Source organism: Ochlerotatus camptorhynchus, unplaced genomic scaffold (assembly GCF_037179485.1).
Source record: "Ochlerotatus camptorhynchus isolate MF236.1 unplaced genomic scaffold, CSIRO-AGI_Acam_v1.1 ptg000443l, whole genome shotgun sequence".
Lineage (NCBI taxonomy): Eukaryota > Metazoa > Arthropoda > Insecta > Diptera > Culicidae > Ochlerotatus > Ochlerotatus camptorhynchus.
The window spans coordinates 4,012,683-4,034,090 of record NW_027040929.1 but is presented as its reverse complement, the minus strand read 5'-3'; the positions used below and the strand labels follow the sequence as shown (position 1 = coordinate 4,034,090).

Here is a 21,408-nt window from a genome sequence, read left to right as displayed (position 1 = left end):
ATTTTGTTTGTGAAAGCAACAAGAAAAGATTGTGAAGTTTGTGTTTGACACATAATACCTGCCAATTTTGCTGCATGAGTGTCGCAATAAGCGATTTTGTCATTTATCTCACCCACTCTTCGTGAGGAGGCGATTAGAAAATCTGCCAAAGCTATATATTTGCAAGTGAAACATAAACATTAAAATCTTTTCTTGTTACTTACACATACAAAATATCATCATAATATCTTATTATTCTATATGTTGGCGCGTTTACCGTGGCCAACTCCGGTGGGTTGAAAGTGGACTGTATTTCGTTCGGATTGAAATATTCAACACACTAATCAAATTATCACCTTAACACTACTTTTATTCTAACTAGTTCACTATTTCTCTACAGATTGCTTTCTTACTTCACTGGATGTAACTTGGATGGTGGTCGGAATAATACTCAAAAAAACGCTGGCTGGCTGTGTCGCTTTTATAGCAGTCGTCCTATCGTATTTTGCTACTTTTGGTCCTATATACTTGCCTGCCGTGCGCTACGGCGAGCAGCAGGCAGCAGCATGTTGAAGAGAAGTATATAGTGCTTCTCCCTTCTCGTTCGGTGTCCTTAAAATTCTACCTGGAGTGCGTTGTTGCCACGATGGGTGGTTTGAATGACGATCGTTTGCGTTGTGTTTTGGAAGCTACTATAGCTTGTTTCGCACGGAACATACTCCGCCCGGTTGACTCGTAGATTCAACATCACTCAGGGTTGGTGGCTCGTTGTCCTCAATCGGCAAAACTGCGATCCGGTTGATCGGTCGTCGGTAGGTAACTCCGTTAGACGACACATCGATGGCTCGGACCAATCCATCTGGCCCTGGGAATACCTGCATGATGCGGCCTAGCTTCCAGTTAAGCGGTGGTTGATTTTTGTCCTCCAGTAGAACTACCATTCCTGGGCGAAGGTTGGATGTCGTCTTGGTATTCTTTGACCTCGGTTGAAGGCTGCACAAATAATCTCTGGACCAAGACTTCCAAAAATCCTCACGCATCTTCTGTAGATGTTGCCATCTTTTCAGACGATTAATTTGGATGTCTTCAAGGGATGGTTCCGGAACGGCTGTAAGTGGTCTACCAATCAAGTAATGAGCTGGCGTAATTACCTCTATGTCGGCTGGCTCGGAAGAAATCGAAAACAGTGGCCTAGAGTTGAGAACTGCTTCGATTTCGGTGAGTATGGTTGTTAGCTCTTCAAATGACAATTTGGAATAGCCAACCACTCTGACCAAATGTCTCTTTGTCGATTTTACAGCGGCCTCCCACAAGCCACCGAACTCGGGTGCGTTCGGCGGTATGAAATGCCGCTCGATCTCTTTTGGCTGACAGAAGGACTGGATACGTCCTGTGAACTGCTGATCCTGGAACTGTTGATATAGCTGGTGCAACTCGTGTTGTGCTCCTCGGAAGTTGGTGGCATTGTCAGAATGCAACTGTTGCACCATTCCTCTTCGGCTGATGAACCGTTGTAGCGCAGCTAAGAAGGCGTCGGATGTGAGATCAGACACGACCTCGAGATGCACTGCTTTTGTTACCATGCAAACAAATACTGCCACGTAAGCCTTGATGAGCCTGGATCGGTAATTTCCCATCTTGATCCAAAATGGGCCGGCGTAGTCGACACCAGTCACTGCAAACGGAGGTGCTGGATTTATCCTCGGTTGAGGAAGATTGCCCATCAGCTGCGTTGACATATTTGGATTTGTGCGGAAACATCTTACACAATTGCGGGTCACTTGCCGGATGGTTGAACGGGCGCTCAGCAACCAATACCTCTGGCGCATAGCAGCAATCAGGCCATTTTGCCCAAGGTGCAAATGCTCGATGTGAATTGTGCGGATTAGCTGCTTCGTAAGTGGATGTCTGTTCGGAAGGATAATCGGATTCTTCGTCTCGGCTCGTAGATTCGAATGTTGCAGGCGACCACCAACTCGAAGCAATCCATCGACGAACACTGGATTCAAGCCTCCTAGCTTGCGGCACGGTTTGTTGGTTTGGACACGACGTATTTCGTCACCTAGCTCTGACTCTTGAACCATCCTCATAATGGTGAAATTCGATCGACGGAGTTCGGAAATAGTAACGTACCGGTTGAAGATACGTTGTGACCTGTTCTTGGTGCGGATGTTGGCGATGAATCGAAGTACCAATGCCATGATGCGTTCGATCTTCCTGAAGTCACTGAAGCGGGAAAACAGTGGAAACTGTTCCACCACAGCCGAAGTGACAATTTCGGTGCTTGTCATTTCGGGAAGCTGTTGGTCGGGGATATCGACTAACTCCTCTTCGTCGTACTCGAGTTTCGTGAGGAAACTTGGTCCGGTCCACCAAAGATTGTTTCTGCGCAAATCGTTTGGTAGCTGACCTCTGGACACGATGTCTGCTGGATTATCACCAGATCGGATGTAGCACCAGCGATATCCTGCAGTGGAGGTATTGATTTCATGAATTCGGTTTCGGACAAAAATCTTGAGGCGATCGGCTGATCGTTTCATCCACGCCAGAACGATTTGACTGTCCGACCAGAGGACCACGTCACGGAATTCCATTTGCATGGCTGGGATAATCCTCTGAATGAGTCGAGTTAGTAGCAATGCGGCACACAATTCCTTTCGAGGCGTTGAAAGGTCATGTAGCGGAGCAACCTTGGACTTGCTACTCAGCAACTTCATCTTGGCGGAACCGTTGGAGAACAGGCTTCGAACATAAACACATGCACCATACGCCAATGATGATGCGTCGGCAAAACCGTGGATTTCGTAGGACACGGCGTCGTGGAACGTAACTCTTCTTGGTATGGCGATTTTGTCGAGTGCTGGCAAGGTATTTGCAAATTCAACCCATCGCTCCTGTATCGAGTCGTTGACGGGCACATCCCAGCCAATCTTGTGCTTCCACAGCTGTTGCACTAGTAGCTTGGCGACGACAATCACTGGTGACACAAGTCCTAACGGGTCAAAGAGCTTGGCCACCTCGGAGTAGATGATACGCTTCGTTGATCGTTGATTCAAATCACATTGTGGCGGCCTTGCGATGAGGAAATGATCGGCTTTTGGATCCCAAAGCAAGCCTAGCACTTTGATGACTCCATTTGGTCCGTATTCTCCCAATGGAACGGGCTGTTCCAGTCGATCGTTTGGAATGTGGTCCAAAAACTCTTTTGAGTTGGAACACCACTTGTGCAGCGAAAACCCTCCTCTCTTCAGTAAGCCTTCCAGCTGCCTTGCTGCTTCTAGGGCCTCCGGAAGTGAATTTGCACCGGAAAGTGCATCGTCGACGTAAAAATCCTCCTTGGCGATTTGCGCACCGATCGGAAAATCGGTTGATTCATCATCGGCGAGCTGCTGCAAGCACCTGGTAGCTTGGAACGGAGCCGATGCTGTTCCATATGTAACCGTCGTGAGCTCCAAGACTCGGAGTGGCTCTGACGGCTGCTCACACCAAAAAACACGGAGATAGTGTGTGTCCCTTGGATGCATCTTGATTTGTCGATACATCTTCGGCACGTCGGCTGTGAATGCAACTGGGTACTTGCAGAACCTGAGTATGACGTCATAGAGTTCTTTCTGTACCACTGCACCCACTTGTAGAACCTCATTGAGTGAACGGTTGTTCACTGTTGGTTTGGCGCTGGCATCAAATACCACCCTGCACTTGGTGGTCGAACTTGATGGGCGAAGTACCGCATGGTGCGGCAGGTAGTAGTTTTGCTGGTGCGGTGGATCGTCTTCTTCTCGTACTTCGTGGCAGTGTCCCAGCTCTTCATACTCACGCATGAACTGAACATACTCCTCTTTCAAATCGGGGTTCCGCTGCAGCCTCCTCTGCAGCATCTGGAATCGCTTCAAAGCAACCGCTCGGCAGTCACTAAGGTCGTGCACGTTATCCTTGAACGGTAGCCTCACTTGGTATCGTCCATTTTCATCACGCTGGTGGGTGGCGACGAAATGGGCTTCACACTCCTGTTCTTCCTTCGTCAGAGGACTCGAATCTGGCACCTCTTCGAGCCTCCAAAATCGTTGAATGGATTCCTCGATGTCATCCAACGATACGATGAGCGAATGTTGTGGTTGATTGGCGTGGATCGTGTTAGTGAATACACCGCCTAAAACCCATCCAAGGCAGGTTTCACGGAGATCGGGAAGGCTGTCGTCGAGTTTGATATGTCCTGGTCGCATCAACTTGAAGAATAACTCTGCACCAAGAAGCATATCGATCTTGTCCGGTTTGTAGAATTCCGGATCGGCTAGTTGGACGCCGAAGGGAATGTTCCAAGATGACACGTCGATTCTTGTTGGCGGGATGACACCTGTCACATTGGGCGTAACCAAAACACTCCACGTGTGCTTGGAAGTCGGTGAGTCGAGATCGGATGTTGACCATCACCTTGTCGTGGGCTACAGTCCTGACGTCGTTGATGCCACAGATTGGAACGTTGACACGATGCTTCTGAATTCTTAAAAGATTTGCAAAATTGTTTGTTACGAAATTTACCTGAGAGCCGCTATCTAGCAGTACTCGGCATGAATGCAGTTGATTGTTTTCGTCCAGCACGTTGACAACCGCTGTCAGCAGGAACACAGTTTTCGTGGAATCGGCGTAGTTACACGAGCAGGATGTGCTCGGTATATCTCTTCCGGATGGCGGGTTTGCTACCGTGCTGTTCGGTTGAACTGTGCGGGACTCTTCTTTCGAAACGGACACGTTGGCTTTCGGTTCTCGGTTTACCTCGTCGTTGTGGAGTTGTGTATGATGCCGTTTCTGACACTTTTGGCAGCACCTCGGTGATGAACACTCCTTGGAGCTGTGCCCCTTGCGCAGACAGTTGAAACACACACCAGTTGTGCGTACCTTCTCCATACGTTTGTCAAAGGACATGTTACCAAGCGCATTGCATTGGTAGTTGCGATGTGCACCTTGGCAGAAATCACAAACCTCCTTGCTGATTGGTGTGGTTGCGGCGGCATGGACCTTCGGGTTGCTTGCTTTCGGTTGGAATGCTTGTACCTTCGGGGTCGATTTGGAAGCGGGCTGCGCATTAACCTTCTGGAAAGCTGTTTCGCAGTTCTCCAACATTTCACATCTCGATTGCAGGAACGTAATGGTTTGCGCATACTTGGGTAGCACGCCCTTCTTCTGTGTGCCTTCCCATGCCATCCTGGTCGTGTTGTCCATGGCGGTCGTCAGCATATGAACCAGAAACAAATCGGAAATACCGAGGAATTCCTGTTCAAGATACTTCAGGCTCTCGACGTGGCGGGTGCACTCATCGAGCAGACGTCGCACCTCCTTGTGGGATCCGGATGACATTCCTTGCAAGTTGAACAGACCACGAACGTGCGTCTCGACTATGATCCTTTTGTTTTCATAGCGATCGGTGAGAATGGTCCACGCTTGCTGGTAATTACCTTCGCTGATTACTTTGGCATCCAGAGCACCTGTTGCTGCACCAACCAGAGCCTTGTCCAGATGATACAGCTTGATCGCGTTCGAGTCTCCTGAGTTGGCCATCAAGTCTTGGAATATGGCCTTGAACTTCGGCCAGTTGGCATAATCACCATCGAAGGTTGGAATTGGAGCCTTCAACGGTTGCTGTTGGACGATGATTTGTTGTTGCGGGGCTTGAGAACGAACACTGGCATTTTCGTGTGCCATGATTAGCTCATCGATGGTCGTGCGGACGAAGTTGTATCGGTCTTCAAATGCGACATAAACTTCCTCCTGCTGTTGAAAACTTTCTTGGGGAATGATAGCAACCAGTTTGCTATGCACTGCGCTGTATTCGTTGTAGGCCACATCGATATTCTTCATGTACGTCCTGAGTTGTGAGAGGCTCACCAAGTTTCGAGCGGCAACAAGCGCCCTTTGCACACGCACTACTTTCATGGTGACCTGGTCTCGCTGGCGGGAAAGCGACGTTATTTCCTTCACGGTTTCGGAATCAGCACTGATTTCCCATTCTGCAAATCCTTCGAATATTGCTGACTCGTCGTGCTGCTTCTCCTTGCCTGTGCCCTCAACTGCTTCCTTAGCAGCAGGCTTACCTTTCGGGGTTCGATCCACTGGCATAATGAACTCGTTGTCACGTCGTACGTTACACACAGCACGAGCACGTATGGTTTCGGAATAGCGGTTCTGTAGAAAAATCCTTCGGCGGGCGGGTTGAAACTTGCGAATCGGATTCGCAAGCGGCGGTGATCAATAATTGATTCCTCTCCTGGCGGTACACGTTGTGGTTGGCACACCACGGAAGCGTGTCGGAATACACTCGGTCGAGTGGCGATGGTGTTGAATCCTTTCCTACGGGCGGCGCTGGATCCGGCTCGAAGGACCACTATGTTGGCGCGTTTACCGTGGCCAACTCCGGTGGGTTGAAAGTGGACTGTATTTCGTTCGGATTGAAAGATTCAACACACTAATCAAATTATCACCTTAACACTACTTTTATTCTAACTAGTTCACTATTTCTCTACAGATTGCTTTCTTACTTCACTGGATGTAACTTGGATGGTGGTCGGAATAATACTCAAAAAAACGCTGGCTGGCTGTGTCGCTTTTATAGCAGTCGTCCTATCGTATTTTGCTACTTTTGGTCCTATATACTTGCCTGCCGTGCGCTACGGCGAGCAGCAGGCAGCAGCATGTTGAAGAGAAGTATATAGTGCTTCTCCCTTCTCGTTCGGTGTCCTTAAAATTCTACCTGGAGTGCGTTGTTGCCACGATGGGTGGTTTGAATGACGATCGTTTGCGTTGTGTTTTGGAAGCTACTATAGCTTGTTTCGCACGGAACACTATAATTTAATAAAACATTTTTTAGCCAAAATGAATGGAAGGCAACCTGGTTTTATACATCGAATATCTTGCATCCCGTGCCACTAAGTAACATTTAACATGACGTTTCGTTTCGATTCGATGTACGTGCAAAGTAATAATTGAGTGCATCGTTATTTTTCCTTTTTTCACAATATACCGTTGATATACCAGCAAAGATAGAGAAATCAGCAGAGTTCAGATATTATTTTTGATTCCGAAAACTAAAGTTTGAACACGAAAAAATCCGGACACGTTGGGGTTTAAAAATGCGTTTTATTTTTATAACTATTATACATTAGTAGGTATTACGCTTATTGTAAGACCATTGTTTCAGTCTTCCTTCTTATCATAGGCCATTGCTCGAACTTTTCTTCGTACACGACCCATCATCTTTTGCACGAGCCCTGTTCCCACTTGTTTGGCTGCCAAATTCCATTTCAGCTTGAAATACTTCAGGTCAATTACAGTTCCACCCTTTTTATTCTGTATGTGCTTCACAATTGACCAGTATTCCTCGATTGGCCTTAGTTCTGGAGTAATGGCCGGATTCATCTCCTTGGGAACCACTGTGATGCCATTTTCGCTGTACCTACCACTGTTTGATGAAATTTGAGCAGTGGCAGCTTGCCAAGTCCGGCCAGAATAGGCAATCCACTTCATGCTGCTCCAGAAAAGGCAGTAGTCTCTTCTGTAGGCACTCCTCGTGGTAAATTCGTTAGATCATGGTCCCAGAAGTAACGAAAGTTTCGCTTTTCAGCCCACAACTGCAGATTGCTTGCCAGACAAGGAACTTTTTGGGGAATTTCGACTTCGTTTTGATTTTACATTCTTCCGGTCAACCGATGAATTTGATCGAAAACTGGATCGTAACGCAACGGCTTGCTCTTATATAATAAATGTTATTTGTTAACTGCAGCAGGAGCTTGTGTTTTGTGTAGGAATAGGAATTTGAACGGGGTTCTCTTTGTTTATACTCTTTAGTATGACTATCATTGCCCTGAAAAGAACCTTTTGAAATGAATCTTAGTTGGGACATGTTCAGAAATTTAACTAAAGCTCCTCCCCTTTTTAGTTTTTCTTGTTAAACTCCTTCGCTCACAAGTTGGAAAATCTTAGCTTTAGCAGAAATACGCAAAAAACTATTTTCGGCGAATTTTTGATCGTGTTTCACGTCATGGTTCTTCTCTATTCTATTCAGATAAATTAGTACTTTTATTTATTTTCTCTACTGCGCTAAATCAAACTAATAGAAATAAGAAGGTATGTCGGTTACGCCCTCGAATAATTGAAAATTCGATAAATATTTAATCGAATAGTTGGAAAAATCTTTACGATTAATCGCTAATCGAATAATTGGACATTAAGACATCCCTAGAAAAAACTGTAATTTCATGTTTTTTGTGGTCTCTCGAAAATGTCGAACAGCAGAATTGCAACCAGCAAGTGTAACCCAAGAACTAAAAGCGGCGGGACACTAGTTTTCATTGCTATGACAACGACTGAATTAAGGGGTTTAGAAGCAGAGGGGTGAAAGCCTATTCTCTTCATCAATTTCCTCTTTTGATGACCATAGCACACACTTTTCTATGCGCAGGCAATCAGAGAAGGACTTGCCGCATAATTTGAACCCCTGTAAAAGAATTATTTATCGGTATAAGTAAAATAGCAGTTATGTAAAATGGTCGTTATGCCATCTGGGGTACCATAGAGGTAACTCTAAGACCAGAAGGTCCCGAAGAAACGTGCTCAACTTTTTGGCTCAGCTCTGGTACTCTCTTCGGTCCGAGCTTCGGTCTCAAGCTAATTGATGCACCCCTCGAAACATAAGAAAATCCACGAACCCCTCATTTTATCTGTCAAACTTTCATAGCGAATCAAAACAAACATAGCATAGTACTAGACTTTTGACTAGAATGGGATACGTTAATCGTTTGCTTGGGACCAATAGGCTAGTCAAGTAGTGAGCCAATTTAAAATCGTTAGTTTCGTATTGATTGTTGGGGGTACTCCCCTGGCTCTTTATCACTTTACGCAGTTAAACGGGATAAAGAAAGTCCAACGCTTCGCAAAATGACGACTTCCATGGGACCACCCGACCAGCCTTCCTCTGTTTGAACAAAGATAGTTTGTTATCAACTCTAGATAGAGCTGGAATTAGGGCGTAACAGCCTTTGTAAATAATGACTTCTATAGATGATTTCTAGGAACTCAAGGCACGCCCACGCAAACCAACATAACCGTTGAGTAGGAGAACTCTTCCCCTACCCGATGGTGTTGTTTATTTGCGTTGGCAAGCCTTAACTTTCTAGAAATCATCAAAAGAAGTCATTGTCTTCAAAAGCGGTCACGCCCTAATTCCAGCTCTATCTAGAACCAATCAAACTTAATACACTGGCGTCGAGACGTTCACTTCTGGATCGAATGGGCTGTTAAATGTTCCGGGTCGAAAACTCCGTCGCGTATGAGCATGAGCATGATTGACCGCCCCCGGTTGCTACTCTGTTATTGCCAGATTACCTGTAATCACACAGAGAACCAACAGATGGTGCTTGGGACTAGGTATCATATTCAATGTGTAAAACCTGGTGATCTTAAACTTTATAATAGGTAATACCATCGCGACACAGTAGAAAATAGGCGGCAGAAACCTATTTTACAAAATTATCGGATCATTGTAGCAAATGTGTCTTTAACATTTGGATGATTTGATTTCACGATTCATTTATAGTAAAACAACATAGTTGAGACGGCTAAAGAAACTATGATGATTATAATATCCATCAAAAGCTCAAACCACTCTATTTAAAATATCTATAGATTGAAGTTTCTCGTTGTATAAACAATTTATTTTAAACAAATTTCTAGTGGTTTCGGGTAAGGTACGCCGGGGTAAGTTGAAACGGTAAGTTTATTTCTAGATTTTAGTTTGCAGTAGTACACAATGTCTCTCAAAAATAATTACAATGAATATTCACTTCCGCTAGGAGATAAACTTACGGTTTCAACTTCTCAGTGCGTTTCAACTTGCCCCGGTGTACCTTATCCGAAACCACTAGAAATTTGTTTGAAATAAACTGTTTAAACAATGAGAAACCTCAATCTATAGATATTTTAAATAGAATGGTTTGAGCACTTCCCCGCGAGTTTCAACTTGCCCGGTGTACCTTATTTGTTGATGAATATATGAAAAAGTACCAATATTTACCTTTAGACCAGGACAAAAAAATGGCTCTGATTTGCATTAAATTTTGCATATTTTTTTGCTATGGACAATCATTCGCATATTTGCAAAAAATCAGCCATTTTGGATCTTGTATTTTTTTAAATGGCATCTTTTACATTTTTCAATTAATTGTATCACGAAAACGTCACTTCTGATCGAAATTATGTCTGATACTAATTTTAGTATTTCTGGGAAAAATATACACGTTTTTTTTAAATTTTGTGTTGATACTCCAAAAAAGTGTTAAAAACTAAAATACCTCAAAACAATATATCTGTTTTTTTTTTAAATAAAGCTCATGAAAAATACAAACTTTTGGAGTATTTAAAACCATGGACACAAAAATCGTAGAACATCGACTTTTGGTCAGATTTTTAAACACAGATTATTTTGCACAGATAACGATTTAGGATCCGTTTCCCACCCTAGTCTTTTTGCGCAAGCGTTCTCTAATACACAACAATCGTCTATTATCGACGATATGTGCTTGTACCGCAAGCACTCAGTATCAGTCGATGTGAACAAACACAGCTAATTTTTGTTGTGCATCCTTACATGCTGCCGGCCGGCCTCACCTCCGACCACGATTTAGACGATTTAGAATGTCTCAAATATTGTTTCCTGTGTAGAAATTACATAAAATGCGTACTACAAGGGGTAGATCACTCCGCACACCAATCTTGGGTCATCTTTTTTGTCAGTGTGCCGCAAGTGTGCCGACTGGCGTACTTGCAAACAGTTAACAATTTTGACCAAAAGTTATTCTTCAACGATTTTAATCAACTTTAAAGTGTCCATGGTTTTAAATATTTCAAGAGTATGCATTTTGTATGAGATATACTTTGAGATATTTGAATTTTAAACACTTTTTTTTTTAATGTTTACTCAAAATTACAAAAAAATATCCCCAGAACCCAGAAAGACGACTTTATATTTCTCTACAAGTTTGACATAATTTCGAAGTAACGTTTTCGTGCTACAATTCTACAATTTATTAAAATCGACAAAGACGTCATTTTGAAAAATAGCGAAATCCAAAATGACCGTATTTTTGTAAAAACATGAATGATTGCCCACATCACACAGTTTTTTCCGATTCGTCATTTGGCGTGGAACTGCTCTTCATTTAGTTGCATAGTTTAGTTGGACAACTTTGTCCCACGGCGCACCAGTTTGCTCTTTAGTCTCTGAAGAAATGAACTGGGAAGGCTCGTGAGAATGCTTGTTTTCGTAGAAGATAAAACTTTCTCGAACATAGTATGCCATGAACAAATGTATTAAAACAGCGTTGTTTGAAAATTATCCATCGGTCTAATTTAACTGAAAATTCACCAAATGGAACACAGCCTTAGGCCGTTCGCAATGCTGTTGTATTTTATAAGGACTGTTTCAATTTGAAACTAGAACAGAAACGCACCTCTCGCAATGCTGAGTTGCAGTTTCATTATTCGAGCACTATTTTGCACCAGATTTGCAACTGCTCGACTATTCTGTTTTATTTCTGAGCGAGTTTGAAACACGAATGGAACTCTGTTTCAAATTTCTTTGGATGTGTTGAAGATGTTTCGAAGAGCTCCACAAATAAAAAACGGAGAACTTCATAGAGAACAGTAAAGTTTATGGAACTTGATGATTACAAACATGTTTTAGAACTGTGCGTTGCGCTGATCGTGTTGCAGTTTTATTTTTGACAGTTTCAAATTATAGAATTGACGAGTAGTTTAAAACAATTTTGAAACTCAGCATTGCGAACGGCCTTAGGCCGTTCGCAAAGCTGTTGTATTTTATATGGACTGTTGCAATTTTAAATTAGAGCAGAAACGCACCCCTCGTAATACTGAGTTACAATTTCATTATTCGAGCACCAGATTTGCAACTGCTCGACTATCCGGTTTTATTTCTGAGCGGGTTTGAAACATGAATGGAACTCTGTTTCAAATTTCTTTGGATGTTTTTGAGAAGATTCAATAGAAATTTGGTAATTTTACAGAAATTTTGGGTACTTCTGAGAAGTTTGAGAATATTTTATAGAAGTTTGGAGAACTTCATTTAAATAACGAAGAGCTTCACACAAAAATAGAGCACAATAAACTGTATGGAAATTGTATTTTTAAAAAGTTTCAGGGAGTATCATTAAAGTTTAGGCAATTTCAAATAAATGAGAGGTATTTCATAACAGATCGGGAACATCTAGTAGAAGAATTTCATAGAACTTCATGGAAGACCATGGTTCTTCACAGAACTGCATGAAATCGCTTCCGTCTTTGACATCAAGAATATATTCTCTTATATGTTCGCAAGGCTGCTCAGAAATTATTCCAATGATCTGCAGGTGTTCTAAGATCTCCATGAAGTCCTTTAGATAAATTCCAAGACTTCATGTTGATCATGTATTATTCTGAAAATATCCAACTATCCATCAATCTAAATCACATCTCTCAGATATTCTCTCATATGATACCAGGCAGCTAATAAATTATTCCATGTGTTTTAAGATGTCTTCAGGTTGATCAGGTACTATTCTGATGAAGATCACATCTCCCAGATATTCTCTCATCATACCAGGTGATTTAGAAAATATTCCAAAGTCCTTCAGCTGATCAGAGTGTTCTCATGTCTTCAGGTTGATTTAGTATAATTCTGAACATCTTACAACAATTACAATTACAATTACAATGAACAATTTAAAATACGTCTTTCAGATATTCACCCACGATACCAGGTTGCTCTGAAATTGTCTCAAAGACCATCAGGTGATTCACGGTCTCCATAAATAATCATAATTTCTTTGCATGTTTCGTCAGCAGAATCGTCCGAGACCTCTTCATTTGCCCGAATGTCACTAGCCCGACTGTAACATCAACCCGAATGCAACAGAAGCATTAATCGTTTGAAAATAGTCTGATTTTAATCCCAGCATTTGTAACACAAAAACCTCATACAGTTTTTGTAATGTCATCTAAAAACATTAGATTCTGAGTCCTCATCAAACTTTCAAATACTAGAACCCAGATAAAGGGTGATACGGTCAAAATTTGGTCAAGGGAAAACGCGTGTAAATCGGTGAAATCGTTTATTTAAAAAATCAAATTAAATTTCTTTTTCAAGTTCAATTAGTATAAAATTCAGGAAAAATATTCAGTTAGGCTTCCGCTTTTCCAAATCCGAATTGCCGGGCCTTACGCTTGACCCCTGCCATCAGATTTTGTACAGCCACCTTGTCCACCTTCTTCGCCGCAGAAAGCCAGTTTGCCTTGAACTGCTGCTCGCCCTTAGCAGTTTTTTGGTCTTCTTTAGGTTCCGCTTGACAATAGCCCAGTATTTCTCAATTGGGCGGAGCTCTGGCGTGTTGGGAGGGTTCTTGTCCTTGGGAACCACCTGCACGTTGTTGGCGGCGTACCACTCCATGGCCTTTTTGCCGTGCCAAATCCGGCCAAAACAGTACGGAACAACCGTGTTTCTTCAGGAAAGGCAGCAGACGTTTATTCAAACACTCTTTCACGTAAATTTCTTGGTTGACAGTCCCGGAAGCTATGAAAATGCTGCTTTTCAAGCCACAGGTACAGATGGCTTGCCAAACCAGATATTTCTTTGCGAACTTTGACAGTTTCATGTGCTTGAAAACATCTGCTACCTTTCCCCTTCCTTTTGCCGTATAAAACTCCTGTCCCGGAAGCTGCTTGTAGTCGGCTTTGACGTAGGTTTCGTCGTCCATTACCACGCAGTCAAACTTCGTCAGCATCGTCGTGTACAGCCTCCGGGATCGCGCTTTGGCCGTCGTATTTTGTTTATCATCGCGATTTGGAGTCACTACCTTCTTGTAAGTCGATAGTCCGGCTCGTTTTTTGGCTCGATGCACGGTTGTAGACGATACACCCAGCTTATTTGCGGCATCTCGGAGAGAGAGGTTAGGGTTTCGCTTGAAACTACCGGCAACTCTCTTTGTCGTCTCAGCGGCTTCCGGTTTTCGATTTCTCCCCGATCCAGACTTCCTGGCTGTCGACAAACGTTCCCCAAACACTTTAATTACATTTGTAACGGTTGATTTGGCAACTTTTAGCGATTTTGCCAACTTTGCGTGCGAGTAGCTCGGATTTTCGCGATGCGCGAGCAAAATTTTGATACGCTGCTCTTCTTGCTTGGACGGCATTTTGACAACTGAAGAGTGAATTCCAAAATCAAAATAGGAGCAACATTCTACACACACACACCTTCAAAATGAGGGGTGTTCAGGTTTTTTAAATGCAAAATTGAAAGAAATACGTCAAGTTGATATTGACCAAATTTTGACCGTATCACCCTTTATTATCTAAAGTTCTCGCAAGAACGGTCCCTGTTTTAAAGAAAGAAGGGTTTCCAAAATTTATTGAATTATGATTTTCAAGCAATATTGAAGCCTGATTTGCAGAAGTTTATCGAAGTCCAGGATAAAGAACTGCTCATGATTGAAAGAACGATAATCGGCGATTATTATACTCAGGCTAGTCGAATTCGGGCAAGTGTTATTCTGGCTTTTTTATGATCACTTCTATGAAAATCCGCCGATATTAATTATGGACAAATCACCCATGACGCAGCTAATAAATGTTCAACTTACCCGTGCAGCAGCTTGAATCCAAATGACCTTTCACCAACTGTCAGAAAATGTGTATGAAAAGTCATGAGCTACCTAGTTATTATCCATCTCATAACTTCAACACATTTTAAATCATTCGAGGTCCGTCCCCAATTCGGGATGATGTTATAAAACCCATGCGGGCAGTTTAGCATCCAGCAAAAATTTTCGGATTGCTATTTTTTTCAGTACCTATAAAGGGCTTCCAGAGTTTAGCAATCCATTTTGCTGGAACTCGATTCCAATTTTTGATGTTTAGAGTGAGGACATTTTTTTGGAATCTATAAAATGTTAGAGATTGAATGCAGCATAGCCTAAAAGTCTTATTAAGCTAACATTTGTATTATTTCTATATGAACATTATTCAAAAATTCCTATCTGCTTTTATCGACTCTCTTCATCGACTTTCTCTCCCTTAAATAATTCAGCTGCAAAAAAAAATATTTTATTCGACGTTCCGGGCGTTAGATAATAACTTCAATTATCAATCTATAGATTTAGCTAAAAAATTGTAATGTTTTTTTGGTCTGATTTAAAAAAGTTAGTAACGTTCCAGAAGTAGCAAATGTCCCTTTTCGCGAAAATGTTTTCTTACTGTGGCCTGTGGTTTGGTGATGCTTAACAATTTTAGATAACAATAGGTACATAGGAATTTGCGGATATATCAGCTGGAAACAAGCCATGGCCAAAACAGTTCTCAGCCTATGATGAGCGATTCTGTACGAGTAATCTATAGTCTGCTCAGCAAGTAGCGAAAATAAACGTGATCAAAGCTTTTAAGGTTGGTACATATAAGAAGAAAACCCGCAAAAATGTTGTAAATCTACTAAAACTAAACACAAACACAGGCATTGAAAAATGATGACGAAATCTAATAGACTTGCGAGAAAAGAAAGAAGTAGATACCTACACGTATATAAGATAAAATCTTAGAAGATGATTAACAGAAGTTTATACAGAAAGATAAAGAGCTACAGACAACACTGTTTGTCCGTTTTTTGGAATATGAAGGTCGCCAGACAGGTAAATCGCAATGTAAACAATGCATGTAATGCTGAAGTGGTAGAGAGAAACGTTTCAATTGTGGTTTAGGATAGAATATCAAGAAAATAAACATTGTGACTAAGAAATAACGAAACAAACACTTCACTAGTAGACAAAGAGAGATAACAAACTAATACCAAGAGAGTAAGAGACGTAAAGAAAGCGATATTCAAATCTTAAACTATGATAAATTATAAACCTATACCGATAAAAAAGCAACAAGCAAATAAGAGTGGAGAAAAGATAAAACGTAAATACCGAAAGAACTAACTATTCTGCCGATTGATTCTGTATGTATTTCTGTTGAACTTAAAAAAATAAAAATAGGGTTTATATATTGAAATCACTTGAACGGAGGTAGTTTTCTTTCCCACATTGATTGACGAGTGTTTGATTTTCCTAAAAAAAGTGTCTTTTATTGTTTTGCTTGTTCCGGTAGAAAAAGATTCTTAAAAATGCGCATGGCCTTAGAATAATAAATTATCATAGTTTCTCAAAAAATCATACCCTAACTCATATGCCATTGTATTAGTTAGCTTTTTTTCCTCAATCACTTCTAACTCATCTAAGCGTAATTTTATGCTAGTAGGGGTAGGAGGGGCATGAGCATCCTGTACTTTAGTCTTAAATTTCTAATTGTTCAAAACAAATTAATTGATATCATATTGATATTGAACTTGCTACCAATTAATTTGTTTTGAACAATTAGAAATATAATGCTAAAGTAGAGGATGCTCAATAGGCCCACCTGTAGACTATGCCCCTCCTTCCCCTATGTATCGTTTATTCGTCGTATATTTTGAACTTTCGTTGGAAATCGACAAACTAACTCTTATTCAACTAAACAGGTTCGTTGCAGGTGCTGATGCGGTAAGAATCATCCAGTGAGTGTTGACCGGCAATTTCGTCCGGACTGAGAGTAAAATTTGGAAAGTTGCATTTTGACTAATTTATTTACTTTATAAAAATTCCACGAGTAAGGAATAGATTTTTTGTTTTTACTGGTGTGCATTATGCGTTGGAAGTTTCGGTTGCAAAATCGTACTTCTCTCAAAATTTTTGTAATCCTACTTTCGAATAGTTGACTTAAGTAGTAGTGTTAACATTTCAAAAACTACAAATAGAACACGTTATCCATTGTATACACAAATACTAGCTAATTAAATACAATCATCGTTCCTCTGCCATGCTTTCGTATTCCGACGATGACATAGCGCGGTGCGGGAGGATTCTTTATCATAAAAGGTATTGATTACTTCGTCAAACTGGTTGTTGAAGGTGCAAATCGTCATTGTTGAACATGTTTGTCGTGCAGAATGTGGATTTTAAAACAAAATAAAAAAGTTACTCAGGCTAGGACGCAGTCTAAAAGATAATCAGGCAATAAACCTATACAAAACAAAAAAGAAACATGTTGCTGCGGGTTGTGCGGGGAGTGGGGATATTCGGCAAGGACAAGGACGAGGACCAGGAGGCAATTGACATGGGGGTCTCTCTAGACAAACAACAACGATGACATCATTTCCCGCATCGAGTCTTTCTGATTCAGGGCGGAACCAGTCACAGTGGTGGTGGAAATCGTGCTGGCTTCTGCTTCGGCAGCCGCAGACGATATCGCTGCGAACGATTTGCACATGTTGTCGAATGTTTCCTCGGACAGTTCGGTGGCTGGAATCGTTGCCACCTGCATGTATCTGAGAAATAGAGATGAAAATGAACATGTTTTAACCTTTCACAGAAATCATTCATTGGTGGGAACTCACTTGCTTCCCTTGAACTTCTCCTGAATGGCCTGCTGTCCCAGCGATTCCACCTTCTGGTGCACTTTGTTCAAGTCCAGAATGATATCTTTAAGATCCTCTAGCTGGTAGTCGGTGTTCGTCTCCAGCATCCGTGACCAGATGGGCAGATCGAGCGTGTAGCGGGAGAGAGCCAAAGCACCGGCCGAAATCTTCGACGGTAAATACGTAAGGAATGGATCCGCGTCCAGCAGTGACAATTCACAAAGGTACTGAAATTCCAGAAGCTCATCATAATCTGCAATTCCCATTATAATCCACCCATCGAGGATACTTACCATGCACATGTTTTTCACCTTATCCGGCACGTCGTTCATAACGCAGTAGACGGTAGTAAATACCAAAGTGGTTGGTACGGATAGGTCAAATCCGAGCACCTTCAGGATTAGCTGCTCCATACGAAGCACTTGCGTCTTGGTGTAGGTATCGTCAGTGATGTACACAAACTCACCCACGTCTGGCGGGTAGATTTCCTCGTATTTCCTATGATGGCAAAACAAAGTATGATGCAGTGGTCCAGCAGGTAAAAAAAATCATACTTACGCAGCAATGAACATGGCAGCAGTGCCAACCAGTTGCAGCTTTGCGCGAACTACTGACATGAAGCTGAGGAATCGATCAATGTAGGAAATTGCCAGACAGAGAGTTTCGCTTTGCAAGCGATACTCTTCGCAAACCTCCACGAGCCAATCCACCAGAATGGTGCGCATCGAGTGGTTGATATCCGGTTGTTTCTTCATGTAAGCCGGTTTCGGACGGTGACGCTTTTCGGCCTCTTTGAGATATGCCAGGATATCGAGCTGGTATTCTTCTACTTCGAAGAAGCGTTCACGATCGTTCCGGGGTACAAGGGAAGTGTCCTCCACCTGGATGACCGACTTGTCCACGGACATGGGCGAGAAGCTATCACCCACCGACATGGGCGTTAGTAGTTCGGCATTCTTCAGCTCCTGGAGGGGTTCTCGCTTCGCTTCATGCAGAGAATCATCCTTTTTCGGAACAGCCGATTCGTTTTCCTTCGATTCATCATATACTTGGAAAGTTTTGTATGGTTCGCTCGGTTGTTTTGGTACGGCCTTAGCTTGAACGACCGTTACGGTACTTTTTTCGTCTGCTTTGGGTTTGATGACCGCGGTAGGCTTAATCTTCAATTTAGGATCCTTCAAGACCTATCAAAACGATATAATTAGTAATTTCGAAAAATATGCCGAAGCCAACTAAAGTCACTTACCGCTTTTTCTCCAGCAATTTGCACTTCGGATCGTCCGGTATTGGTCAGGGGAATCAAAACGCCCAATGTAGACCGTTGCTGGAACTGCTGCTGCTGTTGTTGCGGTTGCTGTTTACTTCCAACGACAATTGCTGCGCTTTTGGCCGCAAGAACACGGTTCTCTTTCTCCAAATCCTCGTGGATCCTGAATGTCGCCATTCTGTTGACGTATATTGTTTGCGTCACAGTAGTTGATTGTTACAGCGCTATTGTTTTCCGTCTCCTCAGCCTGCTCTTCCAAAAGCGGTGAAGTAGTGAACTTTTGTTATTTTTCGCTGCGCAGCACTTCTTGCTACAGTTGACTTTTTATCCGTTTTGTATCTCACTCTGATTCGGAATCTCCTCACTTCAGTGCTTTGTCTCTCTCCCGCGTTCGCTTCACTTTTGGCTACTTACTTCTTTTTTTTTTTTGCTCCGAGAAGATCCTTTCGATCAAGCCGATGCACAATTCTGTTGCGAAATTCCATCGATGTTAAATCCACATCGCGAATAAGGCTACCGGGCCGAAGGTGAAGGACACTAACGAAACAGGAAATCAATCTAAAATAAACGGATGCGGCCGAAAATCCACGGGCCCCGATTGATGCTTCCTTTTGCTGCAAGAATTTCACTTCAAATGGAGGGATTCCGAATAGAGCCCAACAGCTGCACTGGAAAGCGCCCGCTAAACCGAACGGTAGGTACTAAAACGGCTGGATTTTAGTACAATGGTGATCATTGCACGGCCGATGAGATGAACTCAAAATTGAGTGGGTTTTCATACAAAATCGCAAAAACGTATACACTGATAAAATTTCAAAGATTATTTTTATGTGTCCCACACATCAATTTTTGCAATGTGATCAACATATGATATCTTTGTGTTGAACACATACTTAATATGTGCACACATAAACGCCATGTGTAACCACACATACTATTCATTTGACTCATAAATGTCATGTGTGCTTCTGGGTGGATTCTGTTTATGTGTGGTCACATGAAAATCATGTGTAATTTTACATGGAAATTTGTCAATAAAAATGTGTGGATTTCTATTAGTGTACGTATACATGAAACGAAAATTTATTATTAAATAATAAAATTAATAAGATTAAATTGCTATGCATTCTATTGTTCATAATTAACCCTATTGTAATTGTATTGTACAGTACTTGTTCGCTAACTGTGTGTTATTTAATTGGGCTTTTAACTGGGCGTTCATTTACTGGACTGTAGCCCAGTTAAAAATCAGTCATACGTAAAAAATAGACTACACATTTAGTTTGACATTTCGTTGTCAAAATTGGTGAGGGGTTGATTGATTGATTTATCTTTATTAAGAAGACTTTCAGCCTGAGGCTGGTTTGCCTCCACGCAATTGGTGAGGGGCATTCGAATGGAATATTATAAATAAACTTGAAATTATTTTCATTTCACGCTGAAATCAGGGCTTGAATGCATTTTTAGCGAAAGCGTTAAGCCTTTCTAAACATACGAAATTGAATGCTGTGAAAATAACATGACACACTTTACACTGTTTCAATTCAATGCACATTCAATTCTTTAACGTCGATCAAACAGTTCATCGAAATTTAATTAAAAAATTTGAACAATAAAAAAAAACTATAGAATTTGTTTTAAGGAGATCAAATTTGTTCGATAAAATCGCTCAAGCATCAATAGGTTTTTTCAATGCACCACCAACGTAGGCAGGCACGCTGGCGAGTTCGAGGAGAAACGTCAACCAAACCGTTTGCTAGATTTATTTGCTAGTGTGAGATTTTTTGAGCATCTAGAATTGAGATTAAGATGTGTCGCCCCCCTCGTTGCTTACATCAGAATATGGATGATCTCAACGCAAATTAAAGGATTTTTATCGAATTTCTTGTGAATTTCCATCAATAATTGCTTTGTTTTACGATTTTCCACAGATCTGAATTGATTTGCACCTCATCTTATCACACACAAGAAATCCGGAAGATAATAATCACCATGGCACTATTCTAATTTTTAATTTTTCTTAACAAATCAAGCTGAAAATTGCAATAGGTCCTAAGTAACGTTGATCGATTCTCTTCGTCGACTTTCTCTTTCGTTAATAATTTAAGCACATAACCGATTCTTGTTGTGTTTGTCGTATTAGATGCTAGATAAAATCTTCTATTATCGATCTGTGTGCTGAAAATACCTGAGAATATCTTAAAATGGCTGTGAGGATACTAAGAGAAAGTCGACGAAAAGAATCTGTCAATGTTACTTAGGACCTAATGCAATGTTCAGCTTAAAATATATTCCAGAACACCAGCAGTATCCAAGGTAGGATCTTAGCGAAAACGATACAGAATTAAATTTTCTAACTGTAGATAAAGTTTTGATCACAGATTAATCAACTTGTCATGAAAATAGAAAAAGTGTTCTACTTACTAAGTCTCACGGCAAAAATTGTCTGCACAACACTCTTTTTGATGTTCTCCTATTCTCACCAGCCAGAGGTTGAATCGATCGTTCAGTTTCTATTAAAAAGGCGTATTGAAGGCGTGCCCATACATGTTGTGTTAGTTTTCCACCCACTGATGCAAAAATAACAATGAATAAAGCCAACATATAGAGCAACCTGAAAACTAATAGACGAATAAAC

The 21,408-nt window shown here is 41.6% G+C and overlaps 2 protein-coding genes across 2 annotated transcripts; both read right to left on the bottom strand.

Moving 5' to 3' along the window:
• Nucleotides 1-671: 671 nt before the first annotated feature.
• Nucleotides 672-6,093, bottom strand: LOC135711822 (uncharacterized). The gene is made up of 3 exons (XM_065234776.1): nt 4,519-6,093; nt 4,341-4,473; nt 672-4,270 (listed from the first exon to the last, which is right to left on the bottom strand). The coding sequence occupies exons 1-3, from the start codon at nt 6,091-6,093 to the stop codon at nt 672-674; spliced, it is 5,307 nt and encodes a 1,768-aa protein (XP_065090848.1).
• Nucleotides 6,094-16,509: 10,416 nt separating this feature from the next.
• Nucleotides 16,510-19,415, bottom strand: LOC135711859 (G2/mitotic-specific cyclin-A-like). The gene is made up of 5 exons (XM_065234829.1): nt 18,750-19,415; nt 18,062-18,687; nt 17,797-18,001; nt 17,483-17,730; nt 16,510-17,413 (listed from the first exon to the last, which is right to left on the bottom strand). Exons 1-5 carry the CDS (start codon nt 18,945-18,947, stop codon nt 17,215-17,217), a joined length of 1,476 nt encoding a protein of 491 aa, XP_065090901.1. The 5' UTR covers nt 18,948-19,415; the 3' UTR covers nt 16,510-17,214.
• Nucleotides 19,416-21,408: the final 1,993 nt, after the last annotated feature.

Bases quoted from the DNA above. Each gene is read 5' to 3' on its own strand.
- LOC135711822 (XM_065234776.1), bottom strand. From the start codon at position 6,093: ATGCCAGTGGATCGAACCCCGAAAGGTAAGCCTGCTGCTAAGGAAGCA. The intron at 4,474-4,518 runs GTAAATTTCGTA...TTAAGAATTCAG, and splicing joins TGCTAGATAGCGGCTCTCAG to AAGCATCGTGTCAACGTTCC. The intron at 4,271-4,340 runs GTGACAGGTGTC...GCGTCCAACTAG, and splicing joins GTGTTTTGGTTACGCCCAAT to CCGATCCGGAATTCTACAAA.
- LOC135711859 (XM_065234829.1), bottom strand. From the start codon at position 18,947: ATGGCGACATTCAGGATCCACGAGGATTTGGAGAAAGAGAACCGTGTT. The intron at 18,688-18,749 runs GTAAGTGACTTT...TCGTTTTGATAG, and splicing joins AAATTGCTGGAGAAAAAGCG to GTCTTGAAGGATCCTAAATT. The intron at 18,002-18,061 runs GTAAGTATGATT...TTGCCATCATAG, and splicing joins GCTGCCATGTTCATTGCTGC to GAAATACGAGGAAATCTACC.